The sequence below is a fragment of the Gadus morhua genome, chromosome 15 (assembly GCF_902167405.1).
Source record: "Gadus morhua chromosome 15, gadMor3.0, whole genome shotgun sequence".
Taxonomy (NCBI): Eukaryota; Metazoa; Chordata; class Actinopteri; order Gadiformes; family Gadidae; genus Gadus; species Gadus morhua.
The window spans coordinates 24,955,887-24,983,541 of record NC_044062.1 but is presented as its reverse complement, the minus strand read 5'-3'; the positions used below and the strand labels follow the sequence as shown (position 1 = coordinate 24,983,541).

At 42.4% G+C, this 27,655-nt stretch overlaps 2 protein-coding genes across 7 annotated transcripts; one reads left to right on the top strand and one right to left on the bottom strand.

The window, feature by feature from the left end:
* Positions 1-1,388: 1,388 nt before the first annotated feature.
* Positions 1,389-20,987, bottom strand: supt3h (SPT3 homolog, SAGA and STAGA complex component). Of its 6 annotated transcripts, none has more exons than XM_030379588.1 (12): positions 20,847-20,987; positions 20,278-20,381; positions 18,702-18,786; positions 18,174-18,260; positions 17,920-18,016; positions 17,578-17,726; positions 9,395-9,470; positions 9,099-9,211; positions 8,178-8,300; positions 7,974-8,099; positions 7,678-7,767; positions 1,389-1,497 (listed from the first exon to the last, which is right to left on the bottom strand). In XM_030379588.1, the coding sequence occupies exons 2-12, from the start codon at positions 20,367-20,369 to the stop codon at positions 1,456-1,458; spliced, it is 1,080 nt and encodes a 359-aa protein (XP_030235448.1). In that variant the 5' UTR covers positions 20,370-20,381; positions 20,847-20,987; the 3' UTR covers positions 1,389-1,455. The 6 variants fall into 6 exon arrangements, with proteins under 6 accessions (XP_030235448.1, XP_030235449.1, XP_030235451.1 ...); XM_030379589.1 differs by having other exon boundaries at positions 8,178-8,282; XM_030379591.1 differs by having other exon boundaries at positions 8,178-8,252.
* runx2a (RUNX family transcription factor 2a) lies at positions 20,724-27,280 on the top strand. Its single transcript, XM_030378798.1, has 6 exons — positions 20,724-20,727; positions 21,262-21,467; positions 21,890-22,049; positions 22,468-22,572; positions 25,828-25,899; positions 25,985-27,280. The coding sequence occupies exons 1-6, from the start codon at positions 20,724-20,726 to the stop codon at positions 26,287-26,289; spliced, it is 852 nt and encodes a 283-aa protein (XP_030234658.1). The 3' UTR covers positions 26,290-27,280.
* Positions 27,281-27,655: the final 375 nt, after the last annotated feature.

Below are 27,655 nucleotides of genomic sequence, written 5' to 3'. Positions count from 1 at the left end.
CTACGCGAGCCATGTGCATTTGTTTTCAAAGAAGCCGGCGAATGCGTGGAGCCATGTCCGAAGTAGATGTTCATAAAGTGTAGGCAAGGTTATACATAAAAGGGTGTATTTGTATTGCAATAAACATAAATCCATCCTTTTTTATAGTTGACGGGGAGAATTTATATCCTAGATTATTATTGTTTTATCTTAGGTTGAACAGAACAATCAGTGTAAGAGGTTTGGCCAACATAATAATCTAAATAAACAAGAACCTGGATTCGGGGATTCAGTCTGTATCTGGGGGACGAGACAGACGAACAGCAAAACACCCATGGAAACAAAGGTGTTTATATGGTTGCAACCAAGCAAGCTAGAAACATACAGGGCTCACAACAAAACGGTTGAGAAAACAATTTTTACAGGGCTCACAACAAAATGGTTGAGCAAACACATTTGTACAGAGACTATCAACATCAAGAATACCACGAAGACAAAGGCCACCCAAGGGTACTTTCAATTTCAAAAGCAACACGGCCGAGTCGGCGTCTGATTTGCAGTCTTCTTTTTCTTTCAGTTCACGCTATTCCTGAAAAGCTTGCCCAACGTTTACTCGTGTCTCTCTGCCGGTCAGTCTCCCTTTTTCTCTTCTTCTGTTCCTCCGACATTGGGCTTCTCTGTCTCTCGGCTGATCTATGATGAATATAACAATCCCTTAGTGACTTGTGTTTATATCGAGCCGGTTCCGTGTTTGGGGGTCTGTGCCGTAAAGCAATTCGTTACTTCGCGAGACCCGAGACTCCTGCGAGAGTGGGCGGCGGGTCGCCGGCAGAAACATATTCCTTTTCTCCGCCAAGATGCGCAAGGGTGAGTCGAAACAACGAACAAAAATGTATAATAGAACCATCGCAATGACTCTTAGCCTGTTATATTAAGGTAAATCAAGCCAAAAAAGTTGCATAGTTCCCCTTTCACTCGTGTCTGATCTCTTTTCTGGTCCATTCTTCTTTTGTTCCGTCGACGGTCGCCTCTTGGGTCCCTTATCAGTCGATTGATCCATGATGAATGCAACAATTGCCTCGCAACTGGCTGTTTATATCTAGCCGGTGCCATGTTTGGGTGTGTGTCTGTGCCGTAAAGCATTTGCGAAACTACAATCTGACTACATTTTCGAGGATACTTCCGCTGCGTCACATCCGGATTGTGTCGGTCCGAACAGAGCAAGTTGCATATGCGCTTTTTCACTGGAGAGGCGACATGGGTAAATGACACACCCACCAATCGACCAAGAAATGGATGCAGAACCATCAGCATAACTCTCAACCTGCATACTTAATGTAATTTTAGCTAAAAAAGTTGCATAGTGGGCCTTTAATATGAAGTAGCATTTTAATCAATGGCTGGACCAATAATAATTAAAATGTTATTTTAATGTACAAAGAATGTAAGCAGAAGCTGTTTAAATAGTAGGAATCCTCAGCAGGCGAGGAACATCATCCCACTGCGGCGATAGGCATTCTGGGAAATTAAAATACATTTAGATTTAGTACACAGTGGGTCGGTTTTGTTTATCCAACAGATGACCAACATGAAAATTTATTAAATACACAACCTAGATGAAAAGTAAAAAGGTTTTGCTGCTGGAAGTGCCTTGTCACGCTAAGACTGCTCCGCCCCATTCAATCCCCTGGCAGTGTTTTGTGCCTAATGGAGCCTTCAGCACAAAACATTTGGGTTGGAAATGCGTTATCATTCATGTGTGCGTGTTAGTGGGTGTGAACATTACCACAATGTTTGTAAAAATGTCTTACATTTTATTTTGTTCTTACACGCTGTTTTTACAACTCTCAAATCCTACCTCCAGCAACTTCGATATGGAGGACCACAATTGTCACGGAAATAGTAAAAGAAATAGACTCAATAATAAAGTAATTCATTATTTGATCTTTTAATGGGCAATTAAAGGAATTAAAAAAAAATATTTACAAATTAAATATGAATCCATCAATAAGTAGCTCAAATTAAAAAGGGATTTACAAAAAACATAAAACAGTCAAATACATTAATGAATTCATAAATAAATGATGCAATTAAAAAATCGATTTGAAAATGCAGTTTAAAAAGAGAAATAAATAACTGGATTCACAAATTGAATTAAGAACACAGATTTTAATCAGGCATTTAAATGGGCGATTTCCTTGGCATTTGCATTTCCATTTCCCCGCTGCTTTTCCTTTTCGCTATTCGATTAGCTTAGTCATTTAGCTTCTCCATTTAGCTTTTCCGTGACACTTTGGTCCTTGCGCTGGTAAGACGAGGTAAAGCAATGCAAATTACCCATGTAACAAGCTCTCTGATTGGCTATCACCTGGCATGTCATATGCAGACGTATGACATGGATGTGGGAAGGAGAAGGTGGGTTTTTTTAAGCACTAGATGGAACTAAATGGAAGAAACACGGAATAATACAATAAATGCCATAATTAATTTGGCTGACTGTCGACAGTAATGTTCCAGTTGACTATGCTCTAACGAGGTTGCTTCAGCTAAGGGAAAACTTGGAAGCATCCAGCTGCCATTTAGAGGACGCTGTTCGGGCCAAGTTTGATGAGGTGGAGCATTTAATTCGCCAAATTGGTAACATTTCAGAGATTGAGCCCTGTCTTGACATACAAATGCCGCTTTTCCACTGCATGGTACCAGCTCGACACGACTCGACTCGCATTTTTTGCGTTTCCACCGCGAAAACTTGGTACCTGGTACCTGAAGTGGCTGCTTTTTCTAGTACCGCCTCGCTCTTGGTTCCAAGCGGCTGAGCCGATGCTAAAAGGTGACGTCGGCAGACGGCCGGCCACTGATTGGTCAGAGAGTGTGTCGAAGTCACGAGAGCGACATGGCAACCATGCTGCTAACAGCCATAGCAGCGCCGCAGCCAACATATTCCACTTCTTCAACTTCTTCAACATGCCAGCTAATAATAGTAATGTTATCGATGTCCTCCATTGTTGTTATGTGGGTTCTGTCCGAGCTGTGTTCGAAATAGTTCCCTATCATGGATGTAGTGCACTAAATAGGGTGCACGCCATTTTGTAGGGTGTTCGAATTCTCAGTGGTTCACTATATAGGGCACTATATAGTGGACTTAAAATAGGGTACATACGATGTTCCCTACATGTTACTCCCGTATACCACAATGCAATGCGGTTGTATTTTTCCAGGGGAGAAGAAGAAGCTGAATAACCGCGAAAACGAATACATTTAATGATGGAGTCTCCGGCTTGTGTTAAGAAATGTCAACAATTTATTTGGGATTTAACATAGAATATTTAACATTCAAAATTAATTAAAAAAAACTTGAACAAGGAAATGTAACATTCAACATCAATACAACCTCCAGCCCGGTTTGTTTAGATGATGTCGGCGCATCACGTCACACAAATACCAGGCGCATTTACTGACGCAAATGACGTTTAGAAATGTTCAGCGTAGTGTCCGATTTCTCGTTCCCTATTCCCTATATAGTGCACTATATCATGTACACTATATAGGGAATAGGGAACGAGTGTATAGGGAATGATTTCGAACACGGCTCATGTGTGGGTTGTGTAGGTGTTGTTTGCGTCACGTACAAAAATACGTCACGGCCCTTTCGCGCTGCCGACCCCGCCCACGTCCAGGAGGTACTATTTGCGGTGGAAAACGACCCGTGCTGCTACCGTGTCGAGTCGAGTCGAGCTACATGTGCGGTGGAAAAGCGGCAAAAGAGACCAGTTACAGCTGCAGATCTCCTTCGGAATCCCGCGCAGGGAGATAGCAAGACGTTTTGGTGTGTCTTTGAAAACTCTCCATCGCAGGATTGCACTGCGGTCAAGCCATTGCACTGCGTTCAAGCCAGACAGAATATCCTGAAACTTCTTGGGTATCACTATGGGGTTGTGAACTATGACCCTGAGGTGGAATGAGTCTGGAATAGCAGGGAGTTTCCTTTTAAATTGAAACCAAAAAAATATGTAATAAGTCTCATATTTCAATATCTAGTGGGCTTTTAATTTGAAACTACACATCAGAATATCCTGAAACTTCTTGGGTATCACTATGGGGTTGTGAACTATGACCCTGACATGGAACGAGTCTGGAATAACAGGGCATTTTCTTTTAAATCGAATCCAAAATCATATATAATATGTCTCATATTGGAACGTTTGGTGGGCTTTTATTTTGAAAGTAAATATCACAACGGCCGTACACTTCCTTTGATAGTATTTGCTTTTATTGACTGTCTTTTTGTATGTACCCTGTCCATGTATGTACCCGACGAATGCTTTTATTTTAATCTAGTTCTGAGACGCTATTACCGTAATGGCTAGTATAAACAGGTACAGCAAAAAACTGGGTCGGCTGGCTTGACTGCAGATCTCGATGGGTCGGCTGGCTTAACCGCAGTGCAATCCTGCGATGGAGAGTTTTCAAAGACACACCAAAACGTCTTGCTATCTCCCTGCGCGGGATTCCGAAGGAGATCTGCAGCTGTAACTGGTTTCTTTGTATGTCAAGACAGGGCTGAATCTCTGAGATGTTACCAATTTGGCGAATTAAATGCTCCACCTCATCAAACTTGGCCCGAACAGCGTCCTCTAAATGGCAGCTGGATGCTTTCAAGTTTTCCCTTAGCTGAAGCAACCTCATTAGAGCATAGTCATAGTCAACTGGAACATTACTGTTGACATAGTCAGCCGAATTAATTATGGCATTTATTGTGTTAATCCGTGTTTCTTCCATTTAGTTCCATCTAGTGCTTAAAAAAACCCACCTTCTCCTTCCCACATCCATGCCATACGTCTGCATATGACATGCCAGGTGATAGCCAATCAGAGAGCTTGTTACATGGCTAATTTGCATTGCTTTACCTCGTCTTACCAGGCCCCCAGGATAGGCATATACTTCCGCAATCCACCCGTGCTCAGAGGCCAAGCCTGGTATTGCAGCTGTTTTAGCTGGGAGTGGACGGGGGTCCGTCATTTCATGTGGCCCAGAAGTAGATATCGCCGTCCACTCCAATACAAGTGGGGAACAGGATTGTGTCTCCGCAAAAAATGTCTGGATATCAATCAAAGGCTCATAATTATCTTTCTACCTTTCTACCTTTCTATCTGTTCTAAAAAAATTTAAGTTTTTTCTTTTCAAAGCGCCTCAAGCGTTTTATTAGCAGTTGATGTTGGGTGGGCAGCTGAAAGGAGCCGTACTGAAACAAACGGCTCCTTGCTATGGACCTATTTTGAAGTGCACGGCTCCATTAACTTCCGAATTAAATTAAATTCCGAATTTACTTCCATTAACTCCATTAACTTCCAAAGTCTGAGATTTGTCCTTTTACTCTTGTATATACATGTTTCATGTATTCATATGTTTTTTACATGTTGTGACTGTCTGAGTTTGTGATGTGAGTCTTTGGTCTCGTATTTATATGCATGTTTCATGTATTTATGTTTTTTACATGTTGTTACTGTCTGAGTTTGTGATGTGAGTCTTTGTTCTATTGTGTCTCGTATTCATATACATGTTTTGACTGTCTGAGTTTGTGATGTGAGTCTATGGTCTTGTATATACATGTTTCATGTATTCATATATTTTTTACATGTTGTGACTGTGAGTTTGTGATGTGAGTCTTTGGTCTCGTATTTATATGCATGTTTCATGTATTTATGTTTTTTACATGTTGTGACTGTCTGAGTTTGTGATGTGAGTCTTTGTTCTATTGTGTCTCGTATTCATATACATGTTTTGACTGTCTGAGTTTGTGATGTGAGTCTATGGTCTTGTATATACATGTTTCATGTATTCATATGTTTTTTACATGTTGTGACTGTCTGAGTTTGTGATGTGAGTCTTTGGTCTCGTATTTATATGCATGTTTCATGTATTTATGTTTTTTACATGTTGTGACTGTCTGAGTTTGTGATGTGAGTCTTTGTTCTATGTTCCCACTCTTGGCCTGCACCTTGACGTGGTGAGTGGGCTTTAAACTAAGCCAGGCCTTTTATATTTTTTCGTTTGTTATTCACAGTCTATCTTATTAATGATACAAAGCCTTAATTAAACCCCTTCTCTTCTGTTTGCAGAAAATTGAAACTTCAGAGTATATTTTATCTTAAGTTAGATCATCTTTTTTTGTTTCCTCATCAGATCCCAGTCCATCATGCTCCTCTACTTGTCTGCCGTGCCACCATCATGCCTCATGCATCACCTCTCAGCGCCTACCCAGCTGCATCTTATTCCATTTCGAAAAAGCGAGCATCTCACCAAGCAAAGTTTTGCTAATGCCTGCTCAAGTTATTTAAATACTTCATTCTATGGATATCTGAAAATATTTACAGATGGTTCTAAAGATCCCAAAGGACAATGTGGTATTGGCATATATATTCCAGAATTTGAAAAAGGATATGGATATAGAGTGGGTGACTTTATCAGTATACTCAATCGAGATGGCCACAATAATAACCGCTCTTAGATGGGTTGTAGATACTAAGTTTTATAACAAATAATTCAATACGTGAAGATTTGGTGATAGAGGTAAAGCATCTTCTTTTAAATATTATAAGCCTTGGTTTAGTTATTCAGTTCTGTTGGATTCCAGCCCACCATGGAATATATGGCAATGAAATTGCTGATAAATTAGCTAAAAGATACTAACCTAATTAGAAGAATTTAACCTTAAGTATATATATTTTTTATTTTTATTTATTCATTTCTTTTGTTAGTTTGTTTTATTTTGTTTATTTTGTTTCGTTAGTTTGGTTTTTTCTTTGAATTTATTTGTATGATTTAAAGTATGATTTGCCAACGTCCTTGTCCTTGTCAACGTCCTTGTCACAAACTCCTGTGTAGTAGTCCAGTAGATCGCGGTATATGGGGAAAAACTATTATCCGCCACTAAACTAGAAGAAGAAGATCTCTGCATCCGGTACGTCACGGACTAGGTCACGTGTCCTGGCCACATACCGCGGAAGCAAATAGCTCCTGTATGTTACCCGATGTTACCATGCGCCACTGAGCAGTTTGCATAGGAATGAATGGGCGGCCATTTTCCAGTCCGTGGTCCATCCTTTATTATGTCCGTGCGTCTTATCAGCGCAAGGACCAAAGTGTCACGGAAAAGCTAAATGGAGAGGCTAATAGGAGAAGCTAAATGACTAAGCTAATCGAATAGCTAATAGGAAAAGAAGGAAAAGCAGCGGGGAAATGGAAATGCAAATGCCAAGGAAATCGCCCATTTAAATGCCTGATTAAAATCTGTATTCTTAATTCAATTTGTGAATCCAGTTATTTATTTCTCTTTTTAAACTGCATTTTCAAATCGATTTTTTAATTGCATCATTTATTTATGAATTCATTAATGTATTTTTAAATGATGTACTTATTGACTGTTTTATGTTGTTTTTGTAAATCCCTTTTTAATTTGAGCTACTCATTGATGGATTAATATTTAATTTGTATTTTTATTTTTTTAATTCCTCTTTTATTGCCCATTAAAAGATCAAATAATGAATTACTTTATAATTGAGTCTATTTCTTTATTACTATTTCCGTGACACTTGTGGTCCTCCATACTTTGAGCCAGTTTAGCAGCAATTTAAATGAAGTGCAGCCGGTAAATCTGCTAGAGATGGAACAGGAACTGATATGCTTTTGTGTACGTACCGTGGGCCTGTAGTTGTATCTTCTAATGGCTTCTCGTATGTGACCGGGCTGGATGGCTCCGCTGGGCTGCTCTATGGCCGCAGGGCAGTTCTGAAACACAACACGCCTATCAGGACCAACACACCTTCTGATGTGCTGCTGGCATCCCGGCTGCATCACATCAGCGTGGGACACAAAAGGGCTGTGAATACCTAGGTAAAGACCTTTGCTGAAAATGCATGTGTAACTTATCACCACTCACACCCAGTCACCTGATGGTTTTAAAAGGTATTGTAGAGATGCCCTATGCAGCTTACCTTCTTGCGCTTGCGGAGTCTGGCTCGACCGTCAAGGCTGCCGTTGCCTTGAAGGAGGGGCTTAGAGTGGGAGGAGCCGGGTGTGGAGGGGGGCGTGGCGTCAGGAGATTCCGGGTCCCTCTTCACCTGAGACATGGACAGTGTAAGGTTGTAGAGAGAGATGTCTAACCAGGGGGAGGTGTTTCCACTGAGGGTCAGCTGTACCTCTGGATGTGTGTTGTAGTGGATGTAGCTCGAAGAGATCACATGACTGACTGGATCGTTCTTCGACTCCATTTCCTGTTTAACCAACAGAGACAGATCCACAATCTGGAACGAACACACACACTAAGATTACTAGTTGTATGTCTAAGTTCCTATTAGGGCCCGACCGATATTGATTTTTGAGTGCCGATGCCGATGCCGATTATTTTCAGAGAAAAATTACGACTACGATTTAATCGGCAGATTAAAAACAAAACAAAAAAAAGCATACAAAACATAGTTTTTGATACCTTAAATATACATTAAACACTTTTGACGAATATGTGAATTGAATGCAGAACCTTTGAGTGTTTTAGAATACATTTACAGTAAAAAATGAGTGTAATGTAAAATGTAAAATAAATAACTAACTCCCAATGTGCTGCGATCGTGAGCAGTGACTAACACGTGCGTGCTGAGCAGTATGGTCTCACCGTTAGAGTCTACAGTATAACAAATTAACATGCCCTGGGACCTAAAGAAAAACAGGCACAACATGCTCAAACAACGCGTCTCGTGTACATTGGTGAGGTGAGCGCGCAGCTGCCTGAGCGAGCGTGCTTTCATGTTGTACGGTAAAATTCAATATCCTCTTTTACTCCAGCTTAAGTTGTTAGTTAGCAAGGCGAGTAGGAGCGCAATCTGCAGGATACTAAGCGCAATAACATTTCAAAAAATAAATAAATAAATAAAAAATCGGTTGTAATCGGCGTCTTTTAGTCAGATGTTGATTATTTTCAAAAAGGCTATAATCGGCAGATTAAATCGGCAGGCCGATGAATCGGTCGGGCCCTAGTTCCTATGGCTTATGGAAAGTTTGCTTAAAACAGTGTTGCCCATTTTTGATATGTATGGATGGATTTAACACTTGGCTGAGGTTACCTGGGCAACCGTTTCATAGGCTAGGTAAGATAGTATCTCCATTGCGATGCTGTTGGGTTTGACTTCCAGGTTACTGCAATCCAGCCAGTCCCGGAACTTTGAGGCTTTCTTAGCTTGAGATGTGCGTCCAACACACACACACACACACACACACACACACACACACACACACACACACACACACACACACACACACACACACACACACAGAGAGAGACAAAGCAAAGCGAATTCAAAATTCACTCACAATGCCTGAACATTGGCTGAGTATCTTGCCTCCTGGTCCAGGGTCCTACCGAAGCTGAGCTGTCGGCTCTCACAGAACTCAGAATACTGGGATTGGTCCATGGTCCGGGTCTGACGCTCCAGGCGCTGGACAGACAGAGACACACCCACACACCCACACCCACACACACACACACTAAGTGCGGATCCGGAGGTACATGCGTACACTAGTTTGACAGAAAGTTATCACAGAATTTTGCAGCTCTAACCTGGAGAGTGCTGAGGGCCCAACTACAGGCCGGGGGTGAACATCACTACACTGAGGGCTACACTCCCACTACCTTCCATCCAGCCCTCCACTCCCACTGGGCATGCTGTTCCAACCTTACAACTATATAAAAGCAGGCCTGTCGGACAAGTTACTCAAGTTGGTCAGTGCGCATGTGCCAGAGCTATAGAGAGAGAGAGTTGCGACACTTCCATTGGACTCCGTTGTAGCGCCTACTTCTGGGGTATGGAGCCTCGAATAGTTCCAAACAACCATTTTACGGCGTAGGAGACCGTTCATTTCCATTGCTGGCCGCCGAGTAACTTCTGAGGTAAATTGATTAAATAGCTACCTCTTTTGAATTGTCAACTGTCTATATTGTATCAGAGGCCCTTTATGATCCATATACTGATCTTTATTTGTAAATGCACAGCGTAATTATATATATATTTATCTTGGTAGACGACCGATTGCTTGCTAGTTTGTTAGCTCAACTTCACCATCTGTGAAGGTATCTCCAGGGGTAAATTGATTAAATAGCTACCTCTTTTGAATTGTCAACTGTCTATATTGTATCAGGACCTTTATGATGCATATATTGATATTTATTTGTATATGCACAGCGTAATTATATATATTTTTATCTTGGTAGACGACCGATTGCCTGCTAGTTTGTTAGCTCGACTGCACCATGTGATGGTATCTACACCAACAATTACAAAGTTCAGTACTAGTGAATCTAACTTTTATTTAGTTAGTTATTTATGTTGGATTACTAGGATAATTTAGGTTGATTTAAGGACGGGTTTTATGATGCGATAGCTAGTAGAAATAACAGTGTTTGTTTAATTATATCCTGGAAAGGGATATAAGGGCTTCAGCACATGAAGCCCTACAGATGCCGCCGATTCAACAGTGCTGATTATGATGGGCGGTCAATTTAACCTGTATGGCTTTTTCGTTTTAACTTCTTGTTGACTGAATTGTTTCTCTTTCTTAGTGCCAAATTGATTCTCTTTCTTAGTGCCAAATTGATTCTTTTTTGTTTTGCAATAGCCCTCTCTGCTCTCCTTCTCATTAATTTTTCCTTTTCTAGTTGCCTTATTAGGTCCTCCACAGTCGCCCCATCAGTCCCTGGCAGTCTGGTCCCTGGAGCAGCTGGCCCTGGCAAAAGTTATTCCTTCACTGTTGACCCCTGACTGACTGGCCCTCGGCACACAAATCCCTGGATCACCCGCCACTGGATCACCTGCCACTGGATCACCTGCCCCTGAATCACCTGCCCCTGGCAATGTGGCCTCTTGATTGCTCTCTCTGTCTCCTGTGATGTCCTTTTCAACGCTCTTGAAATCCACCTAAATTTCTCCCTCAATCTCTGTAACAATTACAAGGTAATGTTGCTGTTATATGTATTTTGCCTTTGCATTTGCATCGAATGTAAGAAAATGAATTAAAGCAAAACATTTCTGTCATGTGAATTAAATCATCTGCCACAATCAGAAACCAATACAATTTATAAATGGATCTACCGGCAATTGTTAATTGGGTAGAAATGTGTAGATTATCTACATTGTGTGCAAATCCTCAGAGAATCCCTGCCTTCTGGTTGTTTTTTAAACTGAATGTACAAATATGAATTATGTAATCTCATTAGGAGTGTAGTCTATCCTTGAATTACATGAAATGGGGAATATTGCTAGCTGCATGGATCATACCGAAGTTTAATTTGGCGCAATATGTGTGGTCCGTTGCACTTGGTTCCGGAGGCACCCTCACAGAAGGGAGTTTCCTCCTCTTCGGTTTAGGGCGATGGATGAAAACTGTTGGGCCTGCATCGGGCCTCAACTTCAACATCCTATCTACTTTTGTGGCTTTGAATTGGTCATTTTCAAAGTGTACCTGTAGGTAGGCTTTAATATCAGTTTCCATTGCACTTCAAATATCATTGGAAAGTCATAATTCTCTACACTTAGAATTATTATGCCCTTTGAAATGCTAGCAAGTGATCTGAACATTACGTTACATCGTTTTTGACTGTTGCTGACTGTCAATAAGTTTTGACGGCTGACCATTGCCATCCATTTCTCCCTGCGCTCTTGGTCCTTGGGGAAGCCGTGATAACCCTTCTCGGACCGATTGGAGCATCCAAATGCTGCACAGCCAACCATGGTATGACCATTGATCTATAAAATGTTAGTTGTAACCAATGAACCATGACACCATTGAAGATCACAGTTGGTTTGCCCTAAATATATAGTGTTCCCTGCTGTGTCCATTGTTGAATCTGTTCACACAATCGCAATCACTTGTTCTTGTCACACTAATTGTTTAATAAAAAAAAATACAATTTCATTCATCCAAGCGTAATGAGTTGTTATTCTTTAATATATTTGATACTTTGTGTGGCTTATATCTTTAAATGATCATGGTAGAACATCTTGAATACTTTGATTTCAACACAGATGTAAGGTAAAAGTTAAGGTTAGGCCAGTATGCTAACACGAACGTGAAGCTTTCCCTCCAAAACTTAAAAACGTATCTAAGTAATAGTACTTGTAGATAGCTTTCAGTTGCCCCCCTACCGCTCTAAATGTAAAACTGACATTTACAAATATGCAATAATGCAATAACAGTCAGACAAATACTTGTATGTGATTTTTTCATTCATATTTACCATTTAATATTGAAATCTCTGCTGTCGTCCCATAGAATAACATTGAAAGCGCGGCGTGTTTGGAACTATTGAGGCTTACATGAACCACGTGACAACCACGTGACCACCCTGTCGGCGAGATCATAGCGTGTCACAACTCTCTCTCTCTATAGCTCTGGCATGTGCCAAGCAGCCTGCAGCTCACACAGCACGAACGCACACATACACACACGCACAAACACACGCGCGCTGACGCAGACGTTTCATGACAAAGGCAGCGCAGTACACCGCATACACGCACGCACACCCATGCATGCCAAGTGCCCTGCAGCTCACACAGCACGCGCGAACGCACGCACATATACACCGCATACCCACACGCGCAAGAACACACGTGCGCAGACTAGGGATGGGCAATTAAACATTTTACCACACTGGGGCAATATTTTAATTTGCGGCTCCTCCCCCGCAATAAACATCCCGCTTTGAACGGTGAACTCTTTACGCCTAGCAGCTATAAAAACTAAAAAATGACTATAATGCAGGCTATGTGGAAAATGCGCCGACTTTGGCTCAGCCTGGCTCCGCCCTCTTCCGCTACATAGCTAAGATGGCTGCCGTTGAGTACGAAAAATGTACATCGCCACACACTTCGCGATTTGACCGTTTTCAGTACACTTATTTTCGCCCGATCTGAATCGGAACGCCCTACGTACTCAAACTTAGACTAGTAAGTACGGATAGTATGGATATTGGAACACGGCGTTGAAATGAAGCGGACGAGGCCATGGCAAAGTCTGGTGTGGGACCATTATGATTTAAAAGATGACTTCTTGGGGAGCACTCTAGCCCTGCCACTCAAGGCGAGGTTAGCATCGAAGCAGAAATAAAGAACTTTCTGAGCCCCTGGATTGTGGAAGGTTGTTCCCCCGCCTTGCCAAGTTAGCACGGAGGTATTTGTGCATCACGGCAACATCGGTCCCCTCACGCCTCGTTTCCACATACGTATGTTTTTCGTATCCGTGCTTCCGTAAATTTACGGAAGGAGTCGCTAGTGTTTTACGTACAGACATGAATTTATTTACGGACAAAAGATGGGGGAGCGTATGATAATGGCCGTTTTTAGGAGACCGGTACTTTGGAACATGAGGATCGAAATATACAGAGATAAAAACAAAACCAACCAGGCTTGGAAAGAGATCGGCGAGGAGTTTGGCCTGCCAGGTACTTACATGTTTTGTGAAAAACATAAAAACTTTCATACAGTATCTCCGTAAAACAACGGCGAAAGTTACATTTTTTGAACGTATATTACCGACATACCGGACAGAAATTTTACGGAGGGGAGGAGTCTCAGAGGAAAAACTGACATTACGGAGAATCACATAGGAATGAATGGACTTTCGGTCGGAGATGGTTGGCTCTCATACGAGAATGTACGTATGTGGAAACGAGGCGTCAGAGCGGGTGTTTTTGGCGGCTGGACTTACGGTCACTAGGCTGCGGTAGCGTCTGACCCCAGAGCATGTCAACATGCTCATCTTTCTGAACAAAAATCCGTAGATTGGTTGGTTAAGTTATAACATGATTGTTTTTTTGATATTATTGTTATTATTTTGGGAAGAAACTAGGGTTGTGTTTATTTTTTGTTATGTTTATGAACACCTGCTTCGAGCTGCATGCTCCGTTGCTTAGCGCAGAGTAGCGCATAACTATTGAACGGATCTGGTTTAACTGAGTTGTTCATCTAATAATAAAGATCCCAATGAGGAAAACACGCTGCATTTGTATTTTCATTTCATTTTTAATATAATATATATATTTTTTTTAATGTAAAATATTAACGATTAATTGATCATTAATTCTCCCGTCGATCGACTACGACAACTTAATCGAATGCCCATCCCTAGCGCAGAAACAGACTTTTCAAGACAAAGGCAGCGCAGGACTGCGCATACACATGCAGACACGTGCGAGTTGAAAGAACTGGCAAGATTGATCCCGCATCCCGCAATGTCTTGCGATATTGATATCCCCCCCTCGCCCTTCCGTCTGTTTTAACAGCGTCACCGTCGACAAACTCCCAGGTGAGAAGTTGTCTGTAGACTGTAGAAATTTCGATAAAAGAAGCAAAAAGAGAAATTTCTCACGTCAACAAGCAACGGCAGGTCGTTCATTTTGTCATATAAAAACCGTTAAATTCAAACATTGCACCGACCGGCATATCAACACACAAGTCACGTGACCTCGTAAAGAGACAGCGTCCCTATAACACAGAAAGAAAACGTCAATAACACAATATGGTGAATTATGCCTATAGAGTTCACCGCAAGACTACACTTTGTTGCTCAGATATAATATTACCCGCCTCCTTGAGCCTCCCGAAATGTCTTTACGATTTCCTCCTCCCCCCTGCGGACTGTTTTATTTTTATTGTGTTTTGTGTGTATGCAATGTAGGCTACCGATGCCTGTCTTGGCCAGGACACTTGAAGAGATGTTTAATCTCAATGATTGTTATTATTTTCAACTAACCAAAAGTAGTTGCCATGCATTTTAAAATTTCAATTCACTTTTCAGCCCTGAATAACAGTAAAAGCTATTGAATAATTGATTTGCATGCATAGTATACTACACTTTCCATTGAACAATTTCCCCTGTTACCCATAAATGTACTCATTTTATAATGTAATCAAATACTCACACACTAGCTCCTTTCAGACATGCGTGTAAGTCCTGATATTCTCCTGCTATTCTCCTGATGGGCCGTATGTGTGAACAACATATCCTGACATTTGTACCATGTAAATCTCCTGAATAATACTACCCCTGAGGTAGTATTTCCTCCGTAGGAAATGTAAATGAACTTATGTGAATGAGGAGTAGAAGTTCCTGTCCTCCCATTCCCTGTTTTCTGAGTTAAACACAGAAATCACCTACATTTGTCCAAGTGTTAGTTATATGTGAAATTAAGCAATAATACGCTCTCTTTCTCCGGTAATGCAAACGTTCGCGACGCCTTTCTTCTTCGTCGTTTCTTGCATTGATCTTTCATTGATCGATGCTTCAGATTTTGTGGACCCAGCGGATATAATACATCATTTTAGCAACATTTAAAAAAGAGAAAATGTAGGCAGAACGGGCAGAACTCATCGCGATCATCTTAAAGCAGAGCTGCAAACTTGTCGCTTTTCGGCGACAATCGCCGTTTTCTTGGTCAATTTGGTCATTCACGTGGGGGGGGGGGGGGGGGGCCAGAATTGCGAAAAATTATTGGATCGTTCTTATAATTGACATTTCTCTGGGCCAATCGGAATCTCAGCACTTGCTTCAGAATCTTTCTTATAATTGACATTTCTCTGGGCCAATCGGAATCTTGAAGCACACAGCGCCAACTGAGCTCGCCATTGGATGAGACGGTTGCCTACCGCTCATGCGTGCCAAACAACGCAAGAGAGCTTGCGAAACCCTCGTCCAGAGGGGTGTTCCACGAACGGAGGTTTAACAAACACTGAGTTAACGCTGAACTCTAGGTTGATTTACCCTGTGCCGACTAACTCAGAGTTTTCGGTTCCACAGCAGCGGTTCTGCATTAGTTCAATCAACTCGGGGTTGGTTAACACAGGGTTGTGCGCGTCACCGCCAAACCTAAAAAGACGTGATGTATGGATCATGGAAACCCTGTTCGAAATGGCGAAATGGGCCGCTTATTTCAATGAAATGGAACTTCAGGTTCTCCTGGAGAGCTATGACGAGAAGAAGGACATTATCACAAGAAAAGGGAACGCTAAAGCCTCTGCAACCCGGAGAACCAAAGCCTGGCAGCGGATCGCTGACCGCGTAAATGCGTTAGTTACACCTCAAAAGCATGATCCTTAATATTTGAGCCATGAATATATAAATATCCCAGTTAAGCATTCTTAAAGATCCTACAACATAACCCCTTTCTTCTAAAAAAATATGTACTCCGATGGCTTCCAAGCGGTCAGCGGATCAAGTATAGAAATGAAGTATAAAAAAACATAACAACTGGTAAGCTTTTGCCACCATCGTATTGGTATAAATTTAAATTAGCCATTTTTTTAAGCAAATCGTGAATAGGCCGACAGTCGGCAGACTGGATCTGGCCCTCAAATTGTCTTGACCCCGGTGGAGGAGCTGTTAATAAACATAAATTCAGGGCGCCCTGGCATGGAGGTGGTACCTTGAGGTACCTACCTCCTCAGAGAGTCAGGGGCCATACCCCGCTGGTTGTAGGTTTTGTAGGTTTTTCGAATGTAGGTTTTTGTGTTTTCTTGTATTTTAGATTTTTTTTGCCTTCGAAGTAACACATGCAAACCATGTGCTTGCCACAGCGCATACTATTCCAAATGTTTATTTTTTTGGTAACTGGGTAGAAAACCTAAAAGTGACAATTCATCAACTTCACAGAATAATAATTATTTTTTGTCTCTCCAATAATAAGAGACAAAAAAAAAAATGACGACAGTTGTAAATAAAATATTTTTTATAAGCCTTAAGGATGTTTTGACATTGATTTTTGGTAAAGAGTTTTGTTAAGTCACGCTTAGAGTAGTGTCATTTGTATATTACACTAAAAAAAAAATCCCCCCGTGACACTGTCACCTTTTTCCTCTGAGGAGTTTGCAGGTCTGTTAAAGGTCCCATGACTTGCCACCAGGTGTGGTGTGATTAGCCGTTACAAGCTGTTTTGGAAATCTGCCCCTTATGACATCACAGGTGGGTGTGTCCACCTAGATGTGTGCTGGATTGATCAGCATCAGCCTACCAGCCTACCCAATGGACTGTAGCAAACGTTGCTCATCTATCCGTCAGTTCTGCATACATTTTTTCCATGGTCAAAATCAAGACAAACTACAGTGACAGCGGCCACACTTATCCCACCTCTTACGAACTTAGACCCTACGTCGTATCCCGCCCCTTGCAAGCCCACCCCCATAAACCCCCCCGTTCATTCTACCAATGTCTTAATGACATCGATGTCCGCATATAAAGCATCAAGTGTGAATCACCCTCAGGGTTGAATCTCCTGATATATAAATGCGGCAAAAATGTGTGAAAATGGCTTATAAATAGAAAATTATTGTGCTTGCTTCATAACGAAAGGAGGAAATTATTATGCTTGCTTCATTACGTAATAGTTGAACCAAAATGTTACATTATAGCCAAAATGTTATTCAATTACGCGCTCAGAAATTTGTTACATTATCGACTGGGGTTCCCACATTTTTGCTATGGGTTTAATTACAACCAGAGGTTTAGGACACTAATATAAATAAAGACACTTATAACCTTAGAGGCTCCAGAACTGACCTCCATCCTTTCCAGTTTCACAGGGTCTACTACTTCCTGTCTCTCAGCCAATGACAGGAGCTCCCCGGTCTGATCCATCCACATCAGGAAGTCCTGAGCCAATCGCTGCCTCCGTTGATTGGACGCTAGAATCCCCCCTCCCGACTTGTCTGAGGGACCATTTTAGGGGAAAATGTGAAATATACAAACCGCCAAAACATATTTTATACAATTAATGTATGCAAATGTGGGATCTTTGTGCGTACGGCTACTTATCATCACAGTCTTTTCTTGGATAATCTAAGGCAGTTGGACAATGTGCTCATGATTGACTGGACTTGAAGGATTTTGTGGATAGTTTACCAGTTTCTTGTGGTACCTCTTCTTCCTCCAAAGACTTGAGGAGTTTTGATTTATAATCCCTGAACTGAAGATACTTCAGTAACCTAGACAGCTTCCGCTGATTAAAGATAGAAGAGGGAGGGATAAACAAAGAGGAGAAAGGAGCAGAGTAAAAGAGCAGACCGAGAAGAAGAGCAGGAGATGCGTGTTTACAACACAACCTGGTCGTCCTGTTTCAGCCGCAGAGAACAGGTAACAAAAGGTCAGCATGTTACCTTGTCTCTCCTCATCAGGAACAAGATGTCTTCTGCTGAGATCACTCTGGAGCCCCGAAGTACTGCCCCCTCGGATGCCTGCTGCAACTGGCCAGCCAATCAAATCCTTTCAATTAGCATGCAAGCAATATAGCCCATTTCTAATTTGGCTCCACTGGACTGCCAAGGAGAAAAGGGCCCAGCGTTTATGAAGCTAACGTGGCTAGCTATAGCTCGCCCAGTTGGGGCAGGCTGAGGCAGCATAAGAGTCACATGGGTACAGGAGCAGCAGAGTTCACACAATAGAACGTTTTCTGTGGTGTTATTTGTACCAGAATAAAACAATATTTCTTGGTTTATGCGTGTACGGTTTATGGAACTTTAGCTCGGCTAAAAAGAGGAAAGCTAATGCAATATCCGCTTCAAAAGATCTGAATGAGTCCATAATTATACCTCCTGCGGTCATGACGCCATTTCTGGCTCATGCACCAAGCACTAAGGGTCTTCAATGATTCTGGTTTATTAGGAAAGTGTGCGTGTGTGTGTTACCATCGTGATGAGCTGTGTGTGTACAATGTCCTCCACCAGAGCAGCTGTATCGTAGAGTGGCCTTCGAGCATCTCCCAGTGCAAACCTAACACACACACACACACACACACACCTTTTATGGGAAACTTTTCTCTGTACAAAGGTCTGAAAACTAGTAAAATTACCAAATGTAATTGTAATTATATTTTTAAGATGTGACATCTTCAAAATAACGCTTTTCAAAAATGCTTTTCCTTTACAGTTAAACAATATACACAATAAAGAAGGCAGGATGACGGTGCATGCAAAGAAACCAACATTCAAGTCATTTGTCAATGGTCTCACCTCTTACCATGTCTACCCCCTCTCCGTCCATCCCTTACACACACACACACACACACACACACACACGACAAAATCTCTTTCTAAAACAGGCAAAAAAATTGGTCAAGCCACAATTTGCATGGAGAGAAGCCACTTCCATGATGGCAGAAAGAGAAACCTCAGCCCACATCCTGCCCTCTTCCCTCTCCTGTTCCTTCCCTTATTCCTTCTCTCCCCTCACCCTTTCAGTTCCTAACCACCCACACCCTCTGGACCGGTGTGCTGGAGTGGGTTGGGCCTGGGTTGGGCCTGTGGTCTTTGGGGGCTGGGTTTACAGGTCTGTGTTGGAGGACAGTGTTGCGTTTTTTGGGGTTTAGTTGGGTTTGATTCATTCTGACCACCAGCGCGACCGGTCAAGACTCCGCCACAGCCTCACCACACCACTACTGCAGCCACGGTGAGTCCCCCAGACCACACAGACACACACACTGATCTGGGAGAGAACCTGGGAATCCAGATCTTATTTGATGATCAGGATGGGCATCTTTGTATTGGACAAGGAGATGGCTTTGAAAAAGTTCCCTATATATTTCATTGTTCCCTTGTTATGGTTAAATTCATGGATGAGGCTACTTCCTCAAATAATTGTTATAGAAGAGTAATTTCTGTGTGTCAAGACCAAAAGTTTCATACTACTATAGTTTATACCATGGAAAATAACAATAACTTTAGCTGCTTCAAATAATTTATTCGCCAACCCTGGCTATTATATTTATTCTTAAAATGCTTTTATTTGATTTCACTGTCAAACCCTAAAAAAACAGTTTCAATTTATTTCAAGTGAGTGGCGTTTGGTACAGTCAAACAGTGTTTACAATTTGCATTGCTCAAATGTGGATTTTCCCATTTTCCTTTCAGTCCATCTTGTCAGCATGGCCTCAAACAGCCTGTTTGATAGCAGCACTCCAACTCACTACTGGGGTGAGTATCTGAGTCTCTGTTTGTCTTTCTTGGTGTCTCTCTCTCACTCTCTCTCCTTCATTGTTACTGGGCAGCTATTCTTTGTCAATTTTATTTTCAATTAATTCCATATATTAATAAATTAATTCCTTATATAGTAAGATTGTGAAACGTTTTATTCCTCCACCAATATCATAATTTGCATCACGGTATAGCTGTTGAATGGGTCAGACTTCAAGTTTGGACAATCTCCTGTACATATCAACCTCATGTATGGCATATAGTGTGTGTAGCGTGTGTGTGTGTGTCTTACATCATGCTCTGGATCTCTGCGATGAAGCTGGTTCTGCAAAGGGGGCGGTCTTTAAAACTTGAAGGGGCGAAGCTAGCCATGGGACTACTCATAGCCACTCCGGCCTAGGGACAAAAATCACAACAAATGAAATAACGGTAGCATATTTGCATGACAACAGAATCCAAAAGCTGCTTGTTGTCATCAGTTTAAAGAGCACTTAGAGTGGATGTTAGACAGGACTCAAACGGCCTATCTTTGATGCATGGCTGAAGCTCAGCTGTGGTATTCAAAGCAGAGGACAGAGTCAACACTGAGGGGAAGCAGGCAGGGCAGCAGTTAAGATACCCAATATATAGGAAGAGAACATAGAGTATGGGCAAATGAAAGCCATGTTGGTTAATCCCAAACAATACTGAAATACAATCTACACAGAATGTTTACACTACTGTTCAATAAGTAATTACATGGGTATGGGGAGTCAGTCAGTCAGTCGTTCGGATTCAAACAATGCGGCGGCAGAGCCATAAAGACAGCAGGACGACAGAGAAGTGGAGCAGAGAGGGAACATTCAAATGAGGAAGGCTCACCTGAAGGCGTCGAGTGGAAACAACCTACAAAAACACAACTAGTGGAACACAGAAAAACACAACTAATAACGTTTGTTTAGCTCCCTCTGACGCGTGCTGATGACGTTTCACTCAGTTACTACAGCGAGGCATGCTGGGAGATAGAGTTGTTTTACCCGGAAACCCGCCGGCCCTTTAAGATGAACCCAACCCTATGCATCCAGTCTGAGTCTATACATTGATATTTATGTTTTAAGATGATGTGAACCTATGCATTGATATTATTGTTCAATCAAAATGCAAAAGTGTGTTGTAGTGACAAAACATCTTGTGAAAATAATAATTTATAATAATAATGATACAATAATAATTGTATCTAAAAATGCTCTACACCTTCTCTCCCCCCCCCCCCCCCCCCCCCCCCCCCCATCTCCAGAGTCAGGGTCAAGGCGCCGGGATCAGGACCCACCACCGGAAGGCCGGGATTACGTCAGGGTCCTGCACCGTCCGGCCCCTCAGCCCGTCCCCCAGCGCCCCACAGCACCCCCCCATGGCCTTGTCCAAACCGACAGCCCCAACATCCTGTGCAGCTGCCTGCCTCAGCACTGGAGGTGCAATAAGACGCTGCCAAGAGCCTTCACCGTCAGTACCCTCTGCCAGCCCGCTGGGTTTATCTTTTAAACAGAAACTGCACATAAAACGGGGGGCAGTAGCTCAGGAGGTAGAGCGGGTTGACTGTTAACCGGAGGGCTGTTAGTTCCAGCCCTGGCTCCTACTAGCGGAGTGTGGAGGTGTCCCTGAGCAAGAAGCCTCACCCTGACTGCTCCTGACGAGCTGGGTGTCACCTTTAGGGGTCGACTCTGCCGTCGCTGTGTGAATGAATGGTTGTAAGTCGCTTTAGATAAAAGCGTCAGCAAAATCCCCTAATTGTAAATGCAAAACATCACTGGTGACTCATCAAAGCCCAAATAATGTCATATCATGTGATCTCTATTAAAGATTGCACTCATGGTGAATCTCAAGGTTAGGCTATGGTATCACACTAAAATGTGTCCCTCCTCCAGGTGGTGGCCCTGGGTGATGATGTGGTGGACGGGGTGGTGGTCACCCTGATGGCCGGCAACGAGGACAACAGCAGCGCTGAGCTTCGCAATGCCACCGCTACCATGAAGCAAGGCCACGCCCACTTCAATGACCTGCGCTTCATAGGACGCAGCGGGAGAGGTAGACAGAGAGAACCCGCCAAAGCTAAGGACCTGTAGGTCCAGAGGTAGACAGAGAGAAGCCACCACAGCTAATAACCTGCAGGTACAGAGGTAGCCAGAGAGAAGCTAACCTAATTCTTTATGCTTGTTCCATCTTTGGACTTTTTGGTATTAACATAGCTAATAAGTTTCACTATGAGAGAAATAATTATCTTTTTGTCCTGTTGTGAGACCTAAATTTATCTTCTTGGATAAATGACGCCCCACCTCTCTTATCTTATTGGATCTTAGGTTATGTGTGTGTGTGTGTGTGTGTGTGTGTGTGTGTGTGTGTGTGTGTGTGTGTGTGTGTGTGTGTGTGTGTGTGTGTGTGTGTGTGTGTGTGTGTGTGTGTACGTGGGTTCATAAACGTGTATGTGTGTTTTTGATCCTTCCAGGAAAGAGTTTCAGTCTGTCCATCAATGTGCTGACCCGCCCCCCTCAGATTGCCACCCTGCAGGGAGCCATCAAGATCACTGTGGATGGACCACGCCTGCCCCGACGTTAGTACCTACTACATACTACATATCATCCAACCAACCTGTAACAATATGACATGACATACAGATGTCTATATAAAAATAATAGTAAAAAAAATTAAATTAAATTAATGTAATGAAAAGCTACATAAAACACAGGTTACGAATAATAAAAATAAAACAAAATAAAACAGTGAGGGCTGATGTAGAATGTCATTTTCTCATGTTGTGACAAGCTGAAATAAACTGTCCTGCGAGGACGGAGCTCTCTTTTCTCTCTCCCATTAATATTTGTAGTTGGTCTAAATGGGAGTATATAAAATGTGGGTGTTTTTGGCCGAATTTGCTCAAATAAATTTCTCCGACATTTTTTAATTTGGGGCAGTATAGGAGGCAGTGCTGCTCGGTCTCTACAGCAGCTTCTTCACACTGCTGGCACAGCCAGCAGTGCAGCCATGTGCAGCCTCTTTGTGCAGCCACGATTTCTTATGTCGGCCTGTTTCTATGGCCAGGCTGTGAGGGCTCAGTCTGTACTTTGTTAACATCAGGTCTGACAGTAACGGTCTAGTAGGTCTGTTGAAGTCCTTCTTTTGTGGGACTTAACAGGATTAAATCATCTGCGTAAAGCAGGAATTTGATCTAGGTGTTGTGGAGAGTGTTACCAGGCACTGTGGACTTTTCCAGAATGGAGGCCATTTCATTTATGTAAATGTTGAACAGGGCAGGTGATAGACAGCAGCCTTGTCTCATTCTCCCCTCCTGAGAAATAAAATCTGTTTGCTTGTGTCCAATCTTGATGCTGCACATGTTGTTTGTGAACATTGATTTTATTATGTCATATGCTTTACCCCCTACACCGCAATTCTAATTTGTTTAAGTTTTCTGTAATTTGAGTTTGCTCTGAATCAGATAGGTATGTTGCTGTATAGGTTTTTGAAGTGATTGATCAAAATATCTCCATCTTGTATAACTGGTTTGTTGGGTTAGGTTTTTTTTTCTTTTTTAATTTTCTCAGAATTTGTGTGTGTTTATGGACTCCTCAATTATTGTCAGTTGTTTGAGTGTATATTGAGCCTTTTTGATCTTGAGTGTACGTTTGTATTGTTTGAGCATGTCACAGTAAAGAAGGCGAACGTCTGTATTGCTTGGGTCTCTGTGTTTCTGATAGGATAATTTTCTAAGTTATTTTCTTTTTTCTTGACATTCTCTATCAAACCAATTGTTCACTTTTGGTTTTTGGGGTTTGTGGCTGTTTTTTTTCAATTGAGATTTATGAGCTATATTCCTAAAGATTTGGTTAATTTTTCCAACTGCATTGTCTATGCCTTCTTTACTGTGAGCATTTGCGGTGTCCAGAAAGGTGTCTAATTGTGTCTGAATTTGTGGATGCCCGATTGCTTTCTGAACTCTTGTTCACTGTTTGGGGCCCATCTGAAGTTTCTGGGGATGTTTATCAGATTACTGGGCTTTGATTGTGAGGTGTTAGTTTCTGTCCTTTTAATGAACACAGTAATTTGGCTGTGATCAGACGGAGGGGTTAGTGGTTTGACTGTGAATGAATTGAGAGAGAAAGGGTCTAAATCTGTTATCAAATAATCCACTGTGCTAATGTCAAGAGGTGAGCAGAAGGTGGGTCTTCCCAAGGAGTCACCTCTAAACCTACCGTTAACAATGTACAGACCAATGCTTTGGCACAGCTGTAGCAGCTCTCTTCCAATCTTGTTAGTCTGGGGATCAGAAGGCGAGGAAGGTTTGTGGTGTTTTGGGGAAATTTTTGGCCAAATATATGGACGTTACCGTTATCAGGGTTTGAGTCTGGACGGCAGCCTGTGCGGGTATTGAGGTCCCCACAGAACGGCACAATTCCCTGGGCCTGAAATCTGCAGATCTGGGTGTGGAGGTTGGGGAATGTTTCCTCGCTGTAGTTGGGAGAGTCGATGGGGGGAATATATACCGTACATTGAAATCAATCTCTGTCTGTGCCGGATATATTTTTTGATATTTTTATCCAAAATGTTGTTTCCCAATTTATTATTGTTGTATGTTTTGATATTTCTGATTTGTGCCAAATTATAATGCCTCCTGAATCTCTACCTCTTTTTATCCCTGGGTTTTTCACTGAGGGAACGAATATTTCTATGTCATTTGGGGTGCAGGGAATATCGGTATCAGTTCTACACCAGGTCTCTTGAAGATTTAAAAAATCAAAATCAATTGTATTCTCAAGGAAATCTTTTGAGTTGCACTGTGTGTGTGTGTGTGTGTGTGTGTGTGTGTGTGTGTGTGTGTGTGTGTGTGTGTGTGTGTGTGTGTGTGTGTGTGTGTGTGTGTGTGTGTGTGTATGCTTGTGTGTGTGTGTGTTTCTGTTTCAGTGTGTCTGTCTGTGAGCGATTTAAACAACCTGTCCCATTAGTTTGGTGCATATCAGACTGAGGAGCTGTGTGATCTCCCCTAGGTCTGCATTGTTCCTTCTGCCTGGTCTCTGTAGGGCCTTGGGCATAGCTCAGCTGCCGGTGTAGCTGCAAGGCTCGCTGGGGAGGAGGGGGGGGCTTGTGTGGGTGAGTCGCCTCTTGCTGGGGGTGGCTCCATCCTGGCGTCGTCCTAGGGCTGCATGCTTGAGGGCTCTAGCAAAGACACCCACCATGTCTCTGCGGAGGTGCACGCGGTCGTGGAGGCTGCTGATGTTCAGTGCGGGGTTGTGGGCCAGTTGTACGTTGGGCAGGGGGGAACATCCTCGGTAGATATCGATGTTCACCCTGTGGATGGTGGCGGGGTGAAAATCTCTCCGGGCCAGGATGGTGGGGATGGTGATCCTGGAGAACACTACTGGAAGGTGTGGGTAGCTTTCTGTACCACTCTCCTCACACACTCTTCCACTGTCTCCTGCTGGGCCCATAGGTCGTTGGTGCCTGTATGGATGATAATGTGCCCCTTTGTTTTGTTGGTAGGAGGGGTTGTTGTGGTGGTAATTGTTGGTATTGGTTGTGGTGTTGTAGTTTGGTTCAGGTTGAGGGGGGTTATTTCTGATTTTTTATGGGTTGTTTTTCTTTGAGGCCTTCAATTTGCTTTGTCAAATTCTCTCTCTCTCTCTCTCTCTCTCTCTCTCTCTCTCTCTCTCTCTCTCTCTCTCTCTCTCTCTCTCTCTCTCTCTCTCTCTCTCTGTGTGTGTGTGTGTGTGGGAGAACAGTCCAGCAGGATGTGGAACACAGACGTGCTTGGTTAACAAAACCATGCAGGCACTCCTGGTCTTGTTTTTAAAAATCACTTATTATTTTTCAGGACAGAGACAGAAAGAGGGGAAGTCAGGAATGTTCCGGTCCACCAACAGCATCACCACTCTCACACCTTCAGGTATTTAAATGTGTGTGTGTGTGTGTGTGTGTGTGTTAGGTAGAAAGGCTGATCCAACCTAACCTAACCTAACCCTGTCCCTCAGACACTGGCTCCATCCTCTCCTCTTTCTGGCCCGGTGAGCCGCCGTTTCTTGGCCCTGTGACGTCTCTGGCACCGACGTTCACCACCAGAATGCATAGTCTGTCTTCCTATCCAAACCCTGCTTCTCCTTACCCACACTATCTCCCCCCTCTGAGCCACAGTGGTCAGTTCCAGCAGGGAAACTTCTACTGTGGACCGAACCAAGCGCTCCACTCCATGGGGGATGTGCCCACCCAGTTCATGAACCACATTGAAGGGCCCTGTCTTTCCTTCAGAGGGGAGGAGCCTGTTTGGAGGCCCTATTGAAATATTTTAGAGCCATTATTTGAGTGTAATTTGTAAGGAATGCGATAACCATCCATTCAGCAGTGAGCGAAATGTGTTGTGAGAATATCTGTTCCCATTGCACCTGCACCTGTATAAGACTATTTAAGTTAGAGGCCACCCCAGCTAATTTCTAATCAATCTGGGCATCTCTTGGTTTCTTTCGGGGAATTGAATTCATCTTGCAGGTCTGTGAAATACAACACTGCTGAACGATGGAGAAACGTAGGCAGGGAGAGAACGTTTTTTGAGGTTGTTTCAAAATCTTGCTCTCTTCTGCTCTTTTCTGGTCTCTCTCTTAACACCTATCAGATGTTACCAACTAGCAGCCCGACTTGTATCAGATCTTACAAACTAGCAGCTTCACTGGTATTAGATCTTACCAACTAGCAGCCTTATTGGGATCAGATCCTAACACCTAGCAGCCTGACTGATATTGAAATTATTCATGGGTCACCAAATTAATATTATTCAGAGCAAATGTGAATGAACATGATGTTGCATGTTAATCAATGATATCTGACAGGCTGCCCTTCTATTATCATCTATTTATTTGTCCTGTTACCATTTTATTTAATTATGTATTTTTGAATGTCATAAAGTGATGTGTTTTCTCTTTTTAGTAATCTTTGTTTTTTGGAAGTAGACAACTGTTTACTTGTGAGAAGAGACGTATTTAAGCATTTGAGGACAGATAATCAAAATCCTTCCCATTCCCAACAAGCAATGAAACGGTCAATAAATCATCAATGTTTGTACTTTTGGAAATTACCCCATATCAACCCGATCTGGGGGAAATAAAATGCAAAAATATGACCAAAAAATTGGTTTCTAAAAACTAGATTCCTAAAATATTTCTAAACATTTGGCATTGTGAATTTTATATAAAAAGGTATGCTATATAAAAATATGCATACATGCATTTATATTGGAATCAATTGGAAAGAAGAAGAAACAACCTCGCCATGGTGACGCCCCCAACGCATTTGTCTCCCTAGGCGATCGCCTACGACGCCTATGCAGAGAGAGAGAGAGAGAGAGAGAGAGAGAGAGGGAGAGAGAGAGAGAGAGAGAGAGAGAGACTTCAGAAGGGGTGTGCGCAGATAATACAGTGCACCCTCTAGTTATATCGGCCTATGTTAATATTTTTGAAGCAGACCTCGTCAAAAACTGAAAATAAATAACTAAATAAAAATAACCGTGCTCCACAGAATGAAATGTAACCCAATGCATTCTGAATGGGAGTGTTTCTCCGATTTTTCCATGCTACACAGAACGAAATGTTAACCATGCATTTTGGATTGGAGCGTTTCTCAAAATATACATATATATATATATCAGTGTCCTT